Genomic DNA, 20,350 nt, shown 5'->3' with positions numbered 1-20,350 from the left:
TAGTTGTCCCTCAGACAGTGTGTTCAATCTCAAAGTGATCATGATGTTAAGGTAGATAATCCAGCAGTTATTCTATGCCAACTCTGCAATGGACCTGTTTGCAGGACTTAACAAGTAGTCCAGGTAATGAATATCTCAGTATGTGGCAGCAGCCAAGTCATACCGTCCTTACCAATGTATTTAGTCATGGGAAGAGCAGAAGCTGCTTTACAGAAAGACCAAAAAGTTTATTTCTTTCTTAGAGCAGAGTTCAAATAAGAGTTGTTTTAACTCTGGCTTGCAAAAGCTGCTTTATGGAATAAAATTACCAAGATAATGAATATCTTATGTATGTCCATGTGCTTCGAGACACAAAGCTTTAGGTTCACCTAGGCATTCAGGCAGCTTTTGCTTTAAGTTTAAACAGATAAAAATGTAGCTGTTGGAAGGAAAGTACTCTTTCATTATCGAATGGAGGCCCACTAGCTACAAACCCCCATCATGGGCGTCTAGCAGAACACATCATATAAAAAAAATTCCATCAAGGAATTCTTGGGGCTTATGTTGTCACTGGTGCCCTAAGCAGGAATGTTTAATGGCATCTCTGCTGCTGCTCTGGGGATTGGGGGAAGAGCAGAGTATTTTCCTTCTTAAGGAGTTAGCAGCTGCAACAAAGCAGACCACTAGAGCAGTTGTCAACATGGAATTGCGAACTCCAAGAGGATGGTGAGCAGATCTCAAGGGCTTGCTGTATGGGAGAGGTTGAGAGCCACTGGTATTACAGCAGTTTAGCTTTTAAAAATCTTTATTTTTGAGCTGAAGCTATAGATCTGTAACCGATGAGGTATTTCCAATATCTGCTAGCACTTCATGAGAAAGTGCTACATGATGAGACAATTCTGCTTTACACACACTATTCCTTTATCCCAGTTCTTTACTAGGGGTGCTGTATGTCCAGAGATTTCTGTTCAGGCACTTATTTGCATCTCCAGTTTATTCTTTATCTACAGTCATCGTCAACTGTAACCAAAGCAGCTGAAGTAGAATAGATGTGATAAGGGTATTGCAGGCAAAATATACCCCGGGCTTTCTTAGTAAATGGTTATAGAAAAAAGCCACACATTTAAAGAATCTTGATTTTGCTTATTAATATTTTCATGGCTAAAGAATCTTTCAGCTGTTTCAGCAAGGTACAATAAAGATCCCTAGTTAAAAAGGGATCTTATAACTGATCAGATAACAGAACAATGACATTGGCCTTTTAAAGAGATGCTAACACCTTAGGGAAGCCATTAGAATCCAATTTAGTAGACTCCTCTCCATATATTCTATATTTTACATCCTCTCCTGTGGTCAGGGCTACGTTATTCCTGGGCGCTCATTTCTGAAAATGAAGTCCATTTTTTGTATCAGAGAGTTATTTTTCTAATGTTGTTAGAAAGTATTTCCATCCTCTCGTCTCTGGAGAATTCAGTTGCTTTAATATATACATTTTATATTTGCATTTGTCACAGGTTAAAGTAATGGTTCTGGGCCATCATCAACAAACAGTGCTCATTTTCCCCTCCGTCAGCTTAACATGTTTAAGAAGGCATCTGTAACTCATTAGGAATTGGAGTGGAAGGTTAAACTGGCCCAAGGTTAGTCACTGTCATGCATCCTAAGCAATCAAAACTCCAAGAGCAACCTACAGTATATGAGCAAACCCCTTTATAACAGGCTGGGCATGGACCAGGGAAATGGAGACTAGAAACATTTCAGTAGGGTGAATGGAGCTGAATTTTCAAGCTCCAAGAAAGACTCAGATATACAAGGCAAAAAGAGGATTTGGAGGGAAGGGGGAATCAGCATGGTTGCTACTGGCCTTGGAAGTACCAAGACCAAAGGGCCCTTTATATTTCATCATTTACAATTGAAAGGACAGCTATTTACTTCCAAAACCTTCCTTCTATTAAGAGGGAAAGGAGTACTGTAAAATTACAGGGAATGAGTATTCTATAAGATCTGTACAGCTGCTGTAACAAAAAAAAAAGTGATGGTGCAATTGTAATGGAGCCAAACGGTTTTGGGTAAAAACAACGAATACAAACTAACACCACTTTTGGGTACATGGCCATCTACTGTATAATTGCCCCCACCCAAGACAGAGTGCAAAACAAAACTGGCAAATCCCCCCACATTACAGTGCACAGAACGCCACACAGTGGAAATAAAGATCAAGGCATTCATTGGTTCTATGAAGAAATAGCCCTAGGGTGAAACCCATTAAAAGTTGGTCATCAGTCTGCAGGAGTTAGGGGTTAGTTCTGGTTTCGGTTGTCATGCATAGGTAAGACAGCCTGTTCTCGGCAGGGTGAGTCCTAGTTTAGTGCTGATTGTCACACCTCACAGGCAGGGGTACCTGGATTGGTTTAGTTATCAGGCTGGATGTAGATCTGACGCTGGGTCAACACTTGAGAAAGCTCCCTCTGCAACTGCTTATACTTTTGGTTGTCGGGGATAGCATCAATAGATCTACAGAGAGTAGTTCAGAAATGAGTGAAGCAGAGTAGGGAAAAGAACAGTCAGAAGAACCTAGTAACAGACAGCTGGCATCCCGGAAGCCACTAGGAACGAGTTCAGGAAGAACAAGTGTAAATACACAAGTCAGAGGAAACAGGGAAGGTGAGAAGGAAAAGACAGACCCAGATACTCTGGGTGATAACGGTTCCAGATTACCTCATTGACACACAAAATAGTAGCTCTTTTAGACTGTGGTACTGGAGAACATAGATTCAACTACAGGTATTCTCAACAAGGTTCACATAGGAAAAAATAATCAATTACATATTTCCATGTGATGTTAATGGCAGCTGCCTGGCCAATTCCTCACACACCGCAATAAAAGTGAGGGACAATTTTCAACCAGGTCTGTCAAGTACCAGGTCTCACTTCAGCCAAACTGCCATTAGGAAGGCAGCAGAAGTGTTTTATCAGCACCATAATTCTACCATTGCAGGGCAGACCTGCTGGTGCTTTCATACATCAGTATGCATGGGAACTGCAGGGTTTGCATATTCGTCTATTGTGTTTTTTGCATTATTGCACTATGCTGGGAAGTCCAATTTACGGGGTAGAAGAGTTTAATTAGCATCCAACACCCTCTCCGTTCTGCACTTTCCCCCCTCAAGAGTTAAAAAACACCCACCCAGTTGCCAAGTTCCTGATTGGACATGATCAAGATTCAAAGCCTCACACAACTTCCCTGCAGAAATACACAGCAGACTCGGCTCATTCACTTGGTCTGCTCTAGTAAGCTACATTCCAGCCTGAGGGAGCGGGGAAGAAAAGTGGTGGCACATTTTAAAAAAAACCTACAAGCTCTGTTTTCATAGAATCGCCAGTTCCTTATGATTGTTTGGCATTTGAGAATTATTTGTAAGAATAAGTTTAGCTCTACGAGTCAAAATTGAGTTACCCAGCACATACAACCTTCTCCCATCTGAATGATTAAGCTGCCCATTAAAAATAATCTCATCAAGCTATAGTACCTAATTGTGCTATGCTCTTCCTGAACTGGGAACAAGGGGTTAAAGTGCTGCAAATTCCTGTAGTCAAAAGGTGTAAGAGACGTGTTCTCCAAATACACCACTACTAGTGAATGTTTCCAAAACACAATGAGGTGACTAACTGGAGATATGGAAAGGGGAAGTTCTAGCAAAGGAATGCCAGACCCTGTTTGACTGTGGGACAATACTGCAGGGGCTGCTGGGGGAAGGAGAGGGGCTAAGTGAGCTCTAAGAGCCAGCTGTGGATGGTCCATTACCTCAGCCCATTAACGATGTCCTTTGTTTTTCCAAAATAAATCTCATTCAGCGTACTTCTGATTTTGTTTTCCATGTCCTAGAAGAAAGGGAGAAGCCAGCCTATTAATCACTGCCGTTGTTTCTATGGTTATTAGAAGTTACTAAACTCTCCTATGAGTACCCTTTCACCGGCTCAGCTGACTGTATTGAGATACAATGCTGGCCCACTGTAGCCTGTTATTTACGTTTGCATGTCAGCCTGTGTGCCCCACTTCTCCTAACAGCTGGAGATTCAGCTCACATTAGTGTCTGAGGATTCGCTTTGCTCCTGGTTACTGTGGAAGGCTATATACACAAAATACCTGTCCAGGACCACAAGAGGGCAGTTTTTGTTCAGGGATCCAACTCCTTGCTTATATCCCACTGCAAAGAGGACAGCCCATTCACCCCCTCTTATTAGTTCCAATCCCGAACAGAACAAACTCCCAGGTTCTGAGTCAGCCATTTAAGGAACCCAAGAGGTCAAAGGTTCTATAGAACAAAAGTTGAATTCTCCGAGTTGGTAGCTAATGGTACAACTGCAATATGTTTGGAAGTGATACTTCAATCTGGCCTGAATCACGGGCCACCCCTCCTCTGACAAAAGGCCCAAAATCAAGTGTGTTTTATCCTTGATGCTTTGAGTGTCTGGCTGTCTTTAGCAACAGTATTATGCGCACACTAATTTAACTAAGGATTTTCTCCCCTCCTTCCAAAGTAAGTGACTATGAAGCCTGAAATCAACGCGGATAAGAGTTTCTTTCTAGAATATGGTGTGGTAAAACAGCCACCAAGTGTTGCTCCACACCCCTTTTCCAGCAACTAATGCAATCTTATCCTTGACTCTTAGTACAAGGAGGATAAGACTGACAAGTGCAATGAAGTCAAGTGCTGTGAAAAACAACTGCAGCGCCGCGCTTAATGAGCACTTCCTACGTGCTGACATGTCAGCTGAAAAGCAGCTCGGTATACTATGGCATGGCTTTAAGTAATTCTGTCAAAACCAATGACTGTAAGTGACTCCAGGTGGGAAAGTGTTTACTAATACTAAGGACACGGCCATTTCATTTCCAGAAAGGTTATTATTGTATTGAGTGGGGGAGAGCGGTAAGGAAGGAGTGACTAGAATTGTGCAGGAAAGACTTTTCACAGCTAAGAATTATTGTGAAGCACACAAACGGCCTTAACTCATTAGATAGCAAAGATGGCTGGGAAATTTAGCCTTGGTACAACGTAAGTTACTAGAGCTGCGATGGTCCCAGTGTACTTACCTCTACCAAGCGTCCAATATTGGCTATGTGTGGAGAGGAATCGCTCACAGTTTCATCTTTCTCCATCTGGAGAGAAAAGAAACAGAACCAGTTGTAATGGAGAAACAAGGTGGGAAGGGATACACGATAGTTCCACATACTAACAGCAGGGATGGGAGAATGTGGTTAAATGCCAGAGTTGTAGAGTAAATGCAGCCTTTTTCAGAATAAGGTCAGGTATAAAATGCATATGGTTTGTTAGCCAAATGGGAAACTCCAAAAGTACAAATCTCATTAGTGACCAGTACACCAGCCAATCAAGCAACCATCTCACACGAAGAACAAGTCGTCCCCAGGCTGGAGACAGGGTCATGTTGGTGCTTCCTTTAAACATTTCTCAGTAATCCCATTTCACCCTCAGTAACCGTACAGTACCATGAGAGACCCTTTCTGTTTGCACCAGCACTCACCTACCATCTCTAAAGGGGATAAATGTATACTGCAGAGTTGGCCATGATGTGGCTGCAGTAGATACACAATGCATGCAATTATTCTTTGATGGGAACACAGAAGCTGTCTGGATTCATAGAACAATGGAGCTACTGATGAGATGCACATTGCATGGAGCTGTGAGTCTAACATCTGGGGTCTGTCCCTGTAAAAAAAGCTGTTTTTTTTCCTTCATCTCAGCCCTATTTCTAACCACATAAGGAGCAAATTCAGTATTTTCAGATCTTCCCAGTTATCTGCACTTTGGAAATTATTTATCTTCCAACAGAAGTGGGAGGAATACTGTGGATGTCCCAAGCTGCTATGGTTTGGGAAGGAAAGACCACAGCAGTCTGCTAAAATTAGTGATAATTTAGGTTACTGCCAGCCTTCAGCTGCTACCAAACTGCAGGCGCACACAGAAATAGGAAGTTCCACCAAAATTCATCTCTTATTAGAAAGAGCCAAGGTGTTTTAGACACTAAGTGCTTGGCATGGAGGGTTCTACTTTGCAAGGCACATATAGTTAACGCTTTGACCATTTAACATGAAGTTTCTGCAACTAAGACAAAGTTCAGCCCCATTACTGATGCTATTGTTTTAATGAGTAAAATCCCCAGTTATGCACTGTAGAACACCTGCTTAGGGAAGTCTGAACAGGGGACAGCAATGAGCCAACTCAGACTTTGAACCCCTTACTTTGAGAGTAAGTTAGAGCTGACACTAGAATGCCATGTTCCCTTTACAAGCTCTGCCTCTACTTAGAGCAGCCTAAGGCAGCATTCCTCTGGAGACCACAGCGAGCCCCATGTAATCTGTAAACCTGTGGTGCTAGTGAAGAGATTGGCTCCTCTGCTGCCTTAGGTGAAAATTCTTCTCGCTACATGCAGATATGCTGCCAACCCGTGAATATCAATCCTAGGACAGGCAACTGATACAGATGTGCCAAGAAGGCATAAAAACAAAGATGTTGTTGTAGACAGGGGATTCATCACAGAGTTTCAGTAACCCACTGAATTCTCTTATCCATCTGTTCCTGTCCCTTCCTCGAGGTCTAGTCTGGAAATCTAGAGCAGCGACAGATTTCTTCTTTCAAGTTAAGTGTCTAACAAGCCTGGAGGTGCATTTAATTAAGTTTGAGCCTTGAAGGCAAAAAATAACCTGAGAGGTGAGGCGGGAGAGAGGGGGAAGAAGAAAGTTTCATTTTCCCCTTAGATTACACAGTCAGATTGTTTACATACCATAGAGACATGTTGCCTAGAAAAAGGATCTGACCGCGGAGAGGATGAACATAAATCTGAACTATACAAGCACACACTATGGTGAGGCTGGGGGAGCCATCAGTAAATTGACCAAATCTGGGACACTGGGGGCACTGGCAATGGTTGATTTACTTCCACAGGCTCCCCACTGCATCTCCTCCCCACCTGGACAGGCCCCGCTCACTGGCAAAACACAATCTGAAAATAGAATTATTTTTGTAAAACGTATTTTATTACGTCTCCATAAAATCTGCTGCCAGAAGGAAAACATTTTTATGTGCTGTAGAAGCCCAGATGTTATGAGAGGCTGTTTTAAGGGAGTTCGGAGTCAGTCCGCAGCCTTGTTATACAAACAGCAGCTTTTTTTTCTTTTAAAGGCTCCTTCAGTGGGCTGTTAATGTAAGATTTCAAGCAGAAAGCCTACAGCTGCTACAAATGGGGGTTAATTTACTTTGGAGGGGAAATTCCATTCTGTAAGTTGATGTTAACAAGCAGCTCATCTTCCCACTGTCACTCCCCATCTGCCAATGAGCTCAGTCAAAAAAAGTTAATATTCCAGAATGAGCCAAGTCCCATCTACATGTCTCAGTCACTCCTCTCCCATCTGAGATGCACACTAGCTTCCTTGCCTCATTTCCCGAGCCATCTGCTGCAAGTCCAACTCTGAGGGAAGTTCGGTCTTCTGGGTAGATTAAGCTCTGGATAGCTAGTTGGAGACTTGGGACGTCTCACATGCAGAATACAGCAGCTGTCTGGACTTTTTGCAAGGTTATTTGCAGGAAAAGAAGATAAGATGAAAGAGAAATGTAAGTTGGATAAGTATTTTGGTCCATCATGAGCGTCCCTGAGAATAGTAGAAAAGATTTGAAGAAAATTAATCCATGTCACTCTGAAGAAGCCCAATCAATGCATACAGCTGTTGTGGAATGGAGCGATGCAAATTTCTCTAAGGGAATTGAAAATGACCAGTTTTGCCCAAAGGTTCACAAGCCGGGGCCAGCAGGCAGAGAATGAGATTGAGGTGGGAAAAATGTCAAAATGTTTGGACACCAAGTGAGGGAAAACTTGGCAGTTTCCACTAAGTTTGATTCTAAATTCAAAGCAGATGCCCCAAAGTAAAATTGAGGGTGTAAACTTCACCTATCCCAATACTGCCAGTTTTGCAGAACTCCACTGAAGATTTCTGTTTGTGCCTGGCCTTCAAAGTACCTATTCAAGCAGTGCAGCCTAAATATGCCCTTCCTCTTTCCCAGAATTGTATATTCAAAGCCTTAAACTACCCATCTTGTGATGGTAAACCAGTTCTGCACCACACTCGTCTACACATGTGTTACTTGTTAGAATAAAGGTTCAGCATTTTTTAAGTTGAACATTTATAAAAAACAAAAAACAAACACCACACACTACTGTGATCTTATTTTCATTATAAAACAACATGCATGAGATTGCTACCAGCAAGGCCTGCCTCTGTACAAGGAGAAAAAATGGTTATTCACCTTCTCGAAACTGTTGTTCTTCAAGACATGTTGTTCATGTCCATTCCAATCAGGTGTGTGCACGTGCAGGGTAGCCAGAAGATTTTTTCCTAGCAGCATCCGTTGGGTTGGTCCGGACGCTCCCTGGAGTCGCGGCTTCATGGCTCTTAGTATAGAGCCCTGTTGACTCGCCACCCCATCAGTTCCTCCTTGCTGGCTACTCCGACAGAGGGGTAGACCGGTGGGTATTGGAACGGACATGAACAATACATCTCGAAGAACAACAGTTACAAGAAGGTGAATAACCGTTTTTACTTCTTTAAGTGCTTGTTCATGTCGATTCCAATCGGGTGACTCAAGCCCAAATTCAGGAGGTGGGGGTCGGAGTCTTCCACTGATTGGAGCACTGCTCATCCGAAGGCTGCATCGTCTCTGGCCTGCTGGGTAGTCGCATAGTGCAGGGCGAAAGTATGGATGGAGGACCACATCACCGCCCTGCAGATTTCCTGAGTGGGAACCTGAGCCAGGAACACTGTTGATGAAGCCTGCGCCCTGGTGGACTGCGCAGCGATTGGGGGTGCGGGAACACCTGCCAGGTTGTAGCACTCATGAATACAGGATGCGATCCGTGACGAGATGCGTTGTGACAACACAGGCTGACCTTCCATTCTGTCCACCACTGACACGAATAACTGGACCGATTTTCTGGACAGTTTTGTTCTCTTGATGTAAAAGGCCAGCACCCTGCGGACATCCAGAGAGTGGAGCCTCTGCTCCCTGCTGCTGGAATGCGGCTTAGGGTAGAACACCGGGAGAAAGATGTCCTGGTTGATGCGGAACTGCGACACAATCTTCGGGAGAAAAGCAGGTTGAGGCCTGAGCTGAACTTTGTCCTTACAGAACACGGTGTAGGGAAGCTCTGATTTTAGGGCCCTGAGCTCAGATCCCTCCTGGCCGAGGTTATCACTACCAGGAACACCACCTTGTAAGAGAGGAAGAGTAGGGAGCATATGACTAATGGTTCAAAGGGGGGCCCATGAGCCTACAGAGAACCCGGTTGAGGTCCCAAGCAGGGACAGGCTGACGGACGCTAGGGTATAGCCTGTCGAGCCCTTTTAAGAACCTGCTGACCATAGGGTTATCAAACACAGAGTGACCCTCTGTGCCCAGGTGGAAGGCCGAGATGGTGGCTAAGTGCACCCTCATTGATGACAACCAAAGCCCATGCTGCTTCAGAAGGAGGAGGTAATTCAGAATAAGTGACACTGAGGCTAGCATCGGGGACAAATGGTGCTGAGCCAACCAGACTGAAAATCTCTTCCCCTTTGCAAGGTATGTGGCTCTCGTAGAGGGTTTTCTGCTGTCAAGGAGGACCTGTCTTACTTGGTCTGAACAGGAAAGCTCCATCAGGTCCAACCATGGAGAAGCCGTGAGGTGAAGTGACTCAAGGTTCGGATGCTCAAGACGACTGTGATCTTGTGTCAGAAGGTCCAGGAAGAGCGGAAGGGTAATTGGGGGTTCCATGTCTAGGAGAGAGGTGTACTTGTGCTGATGGGGCCAGGCTGGTGCTATCAATATGACATGAGCTTGTTCTCTCCGGATCTTGACGAGTACCTCATGAACGAGCGGTATGGGCGGACAGGTGTCTAGGAGACAACCTCCCCACGGGAAGAGGAACACATCTGCGCTGGAGCCTGGACTGTGATTTTGGAAGGATCAGAACTGCTGGCACTTCCTGTTGCGTCATGTGGCGAATAGGTCTATCTGGGGAAAGCCCCAGCTCTGGAAGATTGAAATCGCGACGTCTGGGCGAAGGGACCACTCGTGGCTGTGAAACGACCTGCTGAGGTGATCTGCCAGCTCGTTCTGGAACCCAGGAAGGTACGACGTGTGCAGGTGTATTGAATGTTCTACACAGAAGTCCCACGGCATGAGGGCTTCCTGGCACAGGGGAGAGGAATGTATACCCCGCCATTTGTTGACATAGAACACTGCTGTTGTATTGTCTGTCATGACCTGAAATTGCTGTCGGCGCCGAGATCAAAAGAGTCGCTGGTGCCGGCAATGGTGCCGCAGCCGATGGCGTTGGCGTGTGGGCAGGCGCCGAGGTGAGCTGCGCAGGTGACGGTGGGACTAATGTGGCTGAGGTCACCGAAGACTCTGCGAAGCAGTGCCCTTGGATCCCTCCCTGGCTCTTGTAAAAGGCCCAGGGGGTCCAGAATGGCCAATGTGATGGATTCTGCCACTGAGGTGGCCATGCCTGGAGTGACTAAGCTCTCTGTCCAAGTGGGCCGGTGCCAAAGGACATGGAGAAGGGGAATGCCTGGACATCATTGCCAGCTTCCCTCCTGACTGCACCTGGGGGTGGGGTGGGACCGTCAGAGGTCGCTCCCTACTAGGGGGGCGCTGTAAGGTGCAGCAGATCCCGAGCAGCTTCAAAAGCTTCCAGCATCAAAGGAAGTGGTAGCTGCTGGCCGGTAGGGACCAGTGAACATGAGCGGCCCGGACTCAACTGCTTCGCCTGGGCAGGAGTCGACGTGACCCTAATGGGGGATCTCGAGCTGTGGCCCGCCTGGGGTCTCACTTCCTTAGATTTAGCCTGGGGTGACCGACTGGCAAGCTTCTATTTCTTCTGCGGCACCGTCCTGGTGCCGAGCGTCCCAGGACGAGTCCCTTCTTGGCACCAAACTCGATGACAACACCGCAGCGCTCCGCCTTGATGAACGAGTGCTAGGAGCCAGGTCCCGAGCCAGGGTCCGAACGGGGACGTAGAGCTGCCTCCACGAGGATCACTTTAAGCAGCTGCTCCCTCTCTTTAAGGGTTCTAGGGTGGAACTCGCAGCAGATCTTACAGCAATACTTTTGGTGACCCTCCCCTAGGCACTGTAAACAGGAGGAGTGTGGATCGCTCTTTGGCATGCGCTTCATGCAGACCACACAGTTGTTAAACCCCGGGGACCGCAACATACCATGGCTTCAGGGAGTCAGAAGAAGGGTAGAAACCCCCAACAACTCTAACTACTAACTATTAAATGCTAAGATAAACTAACGATATACAAACAACTGGAGTTGAATGCGCTTGCTAACACAAGGGCTGTGGGAAGTTCCAGACACCGTCACTGGCATACGAAGGAACAGAGGGGGTGGAAGGTCAGCAGGGCTCTATATTGAGCGCCATGAAGGCACAACTCCAGGGGGCGCCTGGACCGACCCGATGGATGCTGCTATGGGAAAAATCTTCCGGCTACTGTGCACGTGCGCACACCTGATTGGAATCGACATGAACAAACACTCAAAGAAGAACAGAAGGAGACCAGCCCATGAATAGGGAGAGGGGAAGCTTAGGAGCTGCCTGCACACCACATGAGGCAGCCAGAGGGTACAGCAGTTGAACCATCACCTCTTGGTACGTCCATACAGCAATGAAAAACCCACAGTGAGTCCCAGAGCCCAAGTCAGCTGGCTCAGATTGCAGGGCTAAAAACAGGAGTGTGGACATTTGGGTCCAGGCTGGAGCCTGGGCTCTGAAACCTGAGGAGGTGGGAGGCTCCAGTGGAGCCTGCATGTCTACACAGCTATTTTTAGCCCCGCAAGCCTAAGCCAGATGACCTGGGCTCTGAAACTTTGTGCTGTGGGTCTTTTATTGCTGGATAGAAGAAAGCTCTGAGGCGCCTCACAGAGAGAGAAGAGATGGAATGCTCCCTGGTCCCGGAATACCTCTCCAAGCCCAAGGAAATGGGTCCACAACCCTTCTCCCACCCATCCCCAGGCAGCTTCTCCCTCCAGATGTTCCACTTGAGGCAGGGCCCATTCCCCAAACTCAAATTTATCCATTCACTGCAAACATCCAATATGAAAGAGCGAACACTGGAAGCTGTCTAGTTCGCTCAAATAAATCCCTCATAGAAAAATAATCGTGTTTATTTGACAACAGAAAAATACTAGGAAAACTCATGTAAAGTTAAAGATAAAAATAAACAAATGGCCAAAAATCAAAATAGTTTCAACTTTAAGTTTCAACTCTCTCTTTTTTTAAATTTACTTCCAAGAAGACTGAAATAGGTTTTGAACCAGTTCAAACCGGTTACTGAATTGGTTTTTTGGGTGGCTTGAATTGAAATTAAACCCAAATACACAGAATGCAACTGAACTCAAACCTGAACTGAACCAAAATAAATACCGGTTCGATTCCCTGCTCCAGAGACAGCACATTTAGGAAACCGGGCATCTGCTAACGGGGAGCACAAGGTCTGTGACTACCACAAGTTTTAAGATCTCTCTGGTGGAAATACATTCCCCTACTTCTCACTTCGTTCTACAACATCTGGAAATCAGTGGGATAGGCCTTTACATGAAAGCTCTATTTGATTAAAATATATGGCTTGCCTAATTGCAAAGCCCAAGCTTGGGAGGATTTTCCTATTATGATAAATGGCAGAACGTCTGTGCTGGTGTTTTATTGCACAGCGATATATCACAGGGCACTTATTCCTGAACACAGGGAAAGCTCAGCTTGCAACAGACCAGCTTTCATCCAGCAGTGCAAGTGTTCCACCTTCGCTATTTACGTATTTCAAATCTGAAAATCAACACACACATCTGCAGTGCTTTAATCTGAAATCCCAGGCTACATTTCCCCCACAGATTTATATTCTTCCCTTCCCACACCTCCAGATGTGGATAAACTATAGCTTGTGAGCCAGCTTCCTTCTCAGCAAACTAGCACTTCCTTGCAATGTTCAACCTCACTTAACAAAACACACACAGGTTCTTTGTGCATAATAAGAGTCTCAGAAAGGCACCTGTTAGTCTTACCTCTAAGCTGGGAGCATCAAAGCTTTGCCCAACCAAAGGCTATTTTGACTATTTGCCAGGAGCCTGAAGGCTACACCTACTTTGCATAAACTGGAGCAGGTTTGAGCAAGTTGCTCTTATCTTGAATAAAAGTGGAGACCACTGAAATCACACCTCAGTTCCCCCCACCCCCCAAAAAATTGCCTATCATACTCTGCAAGCATTTCCAATGTGTAAAAAAAGGCAAAGCCATCATGTCTGTCAGAAACTGATATAACACACACCATCTACCCAGCATCAGACCTGAACATGTCTGGGGTTTACTTGTATCCACTGGAGGACAGCATTTGACCTAAATACAGCTGGTATTTTTTCTGTTCCCTGTAGGAGCTGCACCTTTATCTGTAAGTTAAAGATGGCCTGTTTCACTTTCAGCTGCGCACTACTTCCTTCTGTTGTTCCCAGTCAATGCAGACTGCATATAAGAGACCGATTCACTCTGTCCCTTTCTGAGTTGCAACCTCAGCCCTCATATTTACTGAAGCCTGCCAATGTCGGATGTGAAGCTGGAAGTTACTTCCTCCGTCCTGGCCTGCACTGCCTCAATTTGGAGTTCTCTTGAACTGCGTCCAAGCTTGTCTTCAGAACATAAAGTGCCTGGGACTGCATCCTGGTTTAGGCAACTGCAAAAATAAAGTTTTCATGCTGACATTTCATGCCATTTGTGGGAGAACTCTGGTGACAAAAGTTTATCTTTTCTCCTTTCAGTCCAACAGAAGTCTAGTTCTGCAATGAATCAGAGGGTGTCTATACTTCCCTTGCATAAGCAGATACATAAGTAGAAGGGCTGTTCTGCACAGATTTCTTTATGAAGCATCTGATAAGAAGTCGTGTATACTTTTAATTCCCTTCTAACCTTCCACCTGAAAATTATAATCAGTGGATCATGGAACAGTATAGAGCTATGCAGGAAATTGTCTTCTTATTCCTATAGTAACTTATTATTTCAATAATTTTTCCCATCTTGAATCAGGAAAAAAGTAAAAATCTCAAAAAAATATCACAAACCGGAAAAGCCCAAAAAGTTTCTGATCAAGTCAATCAAAACATTGTTTCAATTTCAATCTTCTTACAGTAAAAAAAAATAATAATAATTTAAATTTCAGAACAAAAGTTGTTTGAAACAAAATATTTCATTTTTTGGTTTGAGAAGCATCAAACCAACTTTAAAGAAAAACCAGACAGTTCATAAATGCAAAAAAGTACTGTTGTGGCATATGGAAAGGTGCAGAATTGCAACATGTACTTAAACAGCAAAACCTTTAGAGCTGTCAAGGATTCTTGTTTGAATGGATAAGAACAGGTATGCCTCGCAGTGAATGGCATGCAAATACATTTCACAGTGAAGTTACAGTGCCACTAAATTCACAATGGGTCACATATTTATCGCCAAAATAATTTTGCCAGAGTATAACATCCAGATTATTCTAAACGTTGGATTAGGGCACTCAGGAAATGACTTGGGTAGAGTCACTCATAATAAAAGAATTTGAAAAATAAAGTTATTCTCAAACTAGAATATACATTTTTCAGGAATAACCTAACTGTGACCCTTCAAATACATAAGCTGTCTGGATAGCAATAGGATTCTATAGCAGAAACACAGAGAACCACTATTCTAAAGAAACACAAGAGAGTGTCTAGATGAAGGCAATAACAACAACAAAAGCAAGGAAGAAGTCCAGAGCAGGATTTATATAGTTCTTATGCTGGGCAACAATACTCTGCCAATGGGAAATGACTGCAGAAGAGAGTACCATGTGAGACTCGAGAAAGAAAACTCCCTGACCCCACTGTCGAGGCACATAACAGTAATGCTGAATTGGCTACATCAAGGAGTAACCTCAGGCACAGTACAGACAACAGGAATGGGAATTAGTGAGGAGCAAGTGTTTCCATTCCAAACTGCACATGGTTCCCATAGCACAGCACCATAACATTTCAATGTGAGACTTGCCCAGCTATTTGTAGCTGACAGAGCGGGTAAATTTGGAGGCATTACATTAGCTGTTCCTTTGCACTCGCTTCTTCCTCCAAGTTAGTCACTGGTGGAAAGTACACAATTTGTGACAAGGAGACCAAACTGGTTTCAAACTATGACTCTCGGCAGAATTCCCTTTTGAGGCATCAAAAACTTCTCTGGCATCAAATCACAAGACAGTGTATTTTGGAGCTAGTGAACACTTAGAAGGTTGCAGTGGAACAAGGACAGATCTGCTATTCTTGTTTCAGGCCTCAAGGTGGTCAATATAGTACTAATTTAAATGGAGAGTTAACCAAAACAACTAAATAGCTAAAGTTATTTTAAAACTATACTGGTGACCCTAAAATACAGGGTCTTGAAAATTGGATCTTTCCATTGACATTAAGGACCTGATTTGATTAAAAACATGATTTTACATGTTGAACTTTATGGTAGACTGCATAAAAAGCCTACCAAGGAAAAATATATAGTGCTGTTGCTAGGCATAAGATACCCCCTTAGGTGATGGGATACACAGGGTTTAAAGCATGAAGAGAAAAAAGTACTCTAGCTGACAATTCCAGCCACCTTAAAGCAAACTGCTTACGCACGATACTGTAGACAGACAGACATACGACTACCTCAGAACTCCTGCACACACAGCATGGTAGCTCTTCAGAAGAGCCTAAATATTTGCTGATTATCCATTTGCACTGGATTCTGACAGCGCTATTTTACATATATAAAGCCACTATGGCATTTGTAGAGTAAAAAATCTCAGACCTGAAGCTAATTTGAGTTTCAGAGTTTTCCATTGTTTGTGCAGAGGTAGTGCATCATTTCCCTAGTGGCTTTTTTATAGTTACTTACATTGGAAGCAGGCCTCTGCTTTAATGCATCACATATGAATTACATGATCTGCTGTTAAAATGACGACAGAAGCATGAATTTCCTCATTAAAGCTCAGAGAGTGAAAGTCCAACCAAACAAAGCCTAGTAAGTGCAGGCCAAGGTGTACTGAGGACAAGCACTCAACAGGCTACTGTTTTCCTTGGCATGAGTTATCATGCAGTGCAAGGCCATGGCCACAGTCAAATCCTTGGTCTCCATTTCACAGCTAAGATTGAAAGTATTAGGAAGGCCTAGTGATAATTATTTATCCCAGTCACCAAAACCCAGGTATAATCACTATAAACATTTTATACAGTACGTAATGCACAACTGTCTCCAGATGCATAGTTTTGCTTTCCCATCGGTTTCTTCTGCAACATCAACAGAGAAAAATAATGCAGGTCTATGGCAAATTTTTGGTGCTTCCAATAGCAACACAGTGCTTCAGTTCTGCTATGTGGATACATGCCCCTTCCCCCCTTTACACCTGGCACAGACACTCACTGCAATATGAATTGTTCTGTTCATTTCAGAGTATGCATTGTCTGCCTTATCACAGGCAATGTGTGTTTTAGAAATTCTCATTGTGGAGCTGAATTGCTGACTACCACCAGTATTTCAATTAACCACTACTGCCCATAAAATGTGCCTTCGACTATGACTATGGAGATAAATTGGGCACCCTACTCTCAAAAGATTGACCTTTTTCTGCAAAGGCAATGCAATTAAAATGCTGGTGTGAGGAACCAACAATTAAAGGGAGGGATCAACAGGATTTGTTTTACAACATTCAGGTACAGCAGCAGCCAAATACTTCTGTAAGTACTGCATGTTTGAAGTCTTAGGAAAAATGCAAAGAAAATTATTATAATCAACAAACAAAATAATCCTACAGAACATGCAAGATACAGGATTAATCTCACGGGCCAGGTTGGCTTTAGATAGAGACATTTTTATAATGCGCCTGATCTTGTAAGGGCAGGCATGAACAAAATGAACAAGTCCATCTGTAATTATGCAAGATCTAACCTAAAGAATATTAATCAGAAAAGCATGCAAGTAGAAGCTGTGAAAATTCAGCAAGGCCACTTCAAACACAACATTAAAAGACTGACAAGGAAACCCAAATTCCTACTGAATTTATGATTTTTGTTAAGAACGTTACCACCATCAAGAGAAGCTTCATATGGTAACAGGATAAGTATTGAAAAGTGTTACTTGTCTTAATGAATTGCGATGGCAGGAGAATTCCCAGGACAATGGGGCCTCTCATCCTGATTGGGGCTTTTGGGTGCTATTGCAATACAAATAATAAAGGCCATGCCTTGAGCTTGTAAGACTCTGGGTGTGTCTACAGAGGGATAAAAAAAAAAAGCTGTGGCTGGCCTGGGTCAGCTGACTCTTCTCACCAGGCTTGGGTTCCAGGGCCGAAGAAAAATAGCTGTAGAGACATTTGGGCCGGGGACCCTATGAGGATGGAGAGTCCCAGAGCTCAGGCTCCAGCCTGAACTTGACCGTCTAACAGCAATTTCTAGCCCCTCAGCCCAAGTCCCATGAGCCTGAGTCAGCTGTGGCCATGCTGTGCGTCTTTTATCCCTTCGCAGACATATCCTCAAATGCTAGTATATTGTAGTACCTGTCTGGTAAGGCTTCCTCCGAGGTTCATGGTACCGGAACCAGTTTTGTTAGTTTGCAGCCACAGCATCACCGTGGAGGTCAACTTGTAATGGGCAGTGCGACCACTGGACTTTTCCTGAAAGGGAAGAAGAGGAAAAGAAGATGGAGAGACAAGTTAAAACATAAAACCTAAAAGCTGGCAAAGCATGGGGGAGGTCACATCAGCAGCCACAGGACTGAAAAGCATAGCTGAATGGCCAGACTGAAGCCAATGTTTTATATTTTAAAATGCTCGCTCACAAAACACTTTTCTAAAGGCAAATCTAGTTCAAGAAATTTACTCCCCAATGCCCCACTTTTATTACTTAATTAGTGATATTTATCTGCAGACCTTTAAATTTAAAAAGCTCATGGTTACATGCACAGAAAAGAACATATTTTCAGTCTTTCTGGGATCCTTTTGATTACAGCCCTGACTTATCTTCATCCAAATTGCTTCAGGGACTTTTCAAAAATGAATAGAGGAAAGGTTTACACAGCCCCAACATCACATTGCATTGTTCAGCAGAGCACCTGTACGCCTTTATTGTCTGGAATTAACTGGCTTTTGTTTTCATTTAGGAATATCAGCTGCCCCACAGGATGTACCTGAACTTCCACCACATGAATGGAATCCCAGCATCCCTTAATCTTCTTTGATCCATCTCCAGCTTTCTTAATAAGGATCACACCAGCAAAGCCATGATCCAGATCCCAGAGGTAGACAGAGGAGACTCCACCTTCAAAATACCTGCAAGAAGAGAGCCAGTAAAAGATCCCAGATAAGCAAAAGTTCCCAGATTCCAGAACATTTTTAGACTGCTGTTGAGCGCCTACTAGATACCCAAGAACTTAAGTTTTCGTAATTTTACATAATTCATTTTAATAAAAACGATTGTACTTTTCTCTTAAGGAAAATAAAAGCCTTACATGGGTTAGTGAGAAACAGCTATTTATGGATATCTATCCAACTTGAGCAAACTAATCCTCCGATTCCAATTAACTGCAACAGCTGTTACAGAGCAAGCTACAAACCAAGCTGAAAGTAAGGGCTGTATTTTATAGTGAGAGTGTCTGGGAGTTTTTTATAGCAAAGTCTGCTAATTAAGACAAAAGGGAACAGATAGGTCACTTTATGCTACAGTCTGAAGTTTGTGCGAAGAAAGGTGACATTTTGATTTATTGCTATCAGAGTTAGACTGAAACCGAAGTTCTTAGAAACGAAGGGCCAGTCAAACAGTCTACAGAGGACCGTTGGGCCAGCCAGAGTGACCGCCATTGATAGCACCACACCAGGCATGGTGTAGTGAAGTTTCCAGATCTGGCTCAATTCTCTGAATACAAATCTCTGGGGTGGCCCGGCAGGCTGTACCAGGTATCCATGGACAGTCTGAGCGTATGGTGTTGCTGGGATGGACAAAAACATCCCAGCACATGGCTGAAAAGAATGCACCTCTGCTTTTGAACACAAGTGACTGAAGGAAGGCCAGATCTCTGAGATGACATTTTACACCAAGTCAAACCAGTTTATGTTCAGGATTTGGGCCTGACAGCGCATACAGAATGTGTCTAGCCACTCCAAGTCTGCTTGTAAGAGGTTTGTGACCCATACAGCAACACAGATAGTACACAGACTTGACAGATCCTGAACTTATTTCAGCACAAAACACATTTTTGCATCCCTAAGCAAGGCATGGATTTCACGCAGGAGGCTGGTACTTTGCCTGATGCCCACACTTAACGGCTGATAATCACTGGGGAGCAGCTCAGGTGGAATACCATCAGGTCCCACAGCACACCCCTGCCATAAAATGTAAAAGATCCATCCAAAAGTTGAGTGATGAAGGATGAAGTGTTTGTCCCTGGATCTGCAGCCATGTGCTTTGCCAGGTCTCATAGCTCCAGACAGTCAGTCATCGGAAATGCCTGGTTCAGCACATTTTCATAATGTGTTTGTTATTTTCCTTCTGTCCGGACCTTGTCCATCGATGAAAAGGGAGAGATCTGATTTCTTGATGGGAATATTAGAAGGCTGTTTATGGCTGCCAGTCTGGCATGTGATGGCTCCACAGGCTGATGCAGATTGTCGTACTTTAAGCTGTCCTCTGCTATCTCCCAGAGAGTTGATGTACAGCCCACGGTCACATTTTGTCGTGCCCCAGAAAATGCTTTGCAGCTGTTTATGTACTTGTACATCTTGCTTGTGTGTTTCTGCCTTTTTCGCTAAGGTATCAGAGACCTTTTCAGAAAGCCTAGGTTACTTACATGACCATCTCATGCTAATTGTCCCATTGGTGGACGTGTAATATAGCATTATGTATACCACTCCAGGCAGTCTCCACATTGTCCGAGAATACACTGAGGGCCACTGGCTAGGTTTAAATATTAATCCACCTGGTATCCTGCTTGGGAGCTGGTATAACCCAGGGAATAAACCTAAAACATTGAATCTCTCTTCTTTAGTGGCCAAAAAGTACATTCTTGCAAAAATGTGAGAACTATGAACTCTGTAAAACCCCACACCTGCTCTTTTGCTGATCTAATTGCTTTACACCTTTCATACCACATTATACATGTGCTGGATGAAACATCTACTGTAAAGTAAACAGAGATAGTAGGGATTGGGGAGCATATGGTTTACTTTTTGCTTTTAGCAGACTGCAACTGTAATCCTATAGCATTTTAGCACAATTACAGTTCCTTCTTC

General features: G+C 44.0%; 1 protein-coding gene across 2 annotated transcripts in view; it reads right to left on the bottom strand.

The window, feature by feature from the left end:
• The window catches only part of CAPZB (capping actin protein of muscle Z-line subunit beta), a 108,142-nt gene that overhangs the window by 1,098 nt on the left and 86,694 nt on the right, over window positions 1–20,350 (bottom strand). The window contains exons 5-9 of one of the 2 annotated variants that reach the window (XM_044996160.1): window positions 18,253–18,394; window positions 17,624–17,740; window positions 5,075–5,140; window positions 3,785–3,861; window positions 2,381–2,493 (exon numbers count right to left, since the gene is read on the bottom strand). In XM_044996160.1, coding sequence (XP_044852095.1) covers window positions 2,391–2,493; window positions 3,785–3,861; window positions 5,075–5,140; window positions 17,624–17,740; window positions 18,253–18,394 — 505 coding nt within the window. In that variant the 3' untranslated portion in view covers window positions 2,381–2,390. The remainder of the gene's footprint in view (window positions 1–2,380; window positions 2,494–3,784; window positions 3,862–5,074; window positions 5,141–17,623; window positions 17,741–18,252; window positions 18,395–20,350) is intronic. The other variant, XM_044996161.1, reaches the window with a different exon arrangement.

This window comes from Mauremys mutica, chromosome 21 (assembly GCF_020497125.1).
Source record: "Mauremys mutica isolate MM-2020 ecotype Southern chromosome 21, ASM2049712v1, whole genome shotgun sequence".
Taxonomy (NCBI): domain Eukaryota; kingdom Metazoa; phylum Chordata; order Testudines; family Geoemydidae; genus Mauremys; species Mauremys mutica.
The sequence above is the reverse complement of the archived record's forward strand: the minus strand, read 5'-3'. Positions and strand labels throughout refer to the sequence as shown.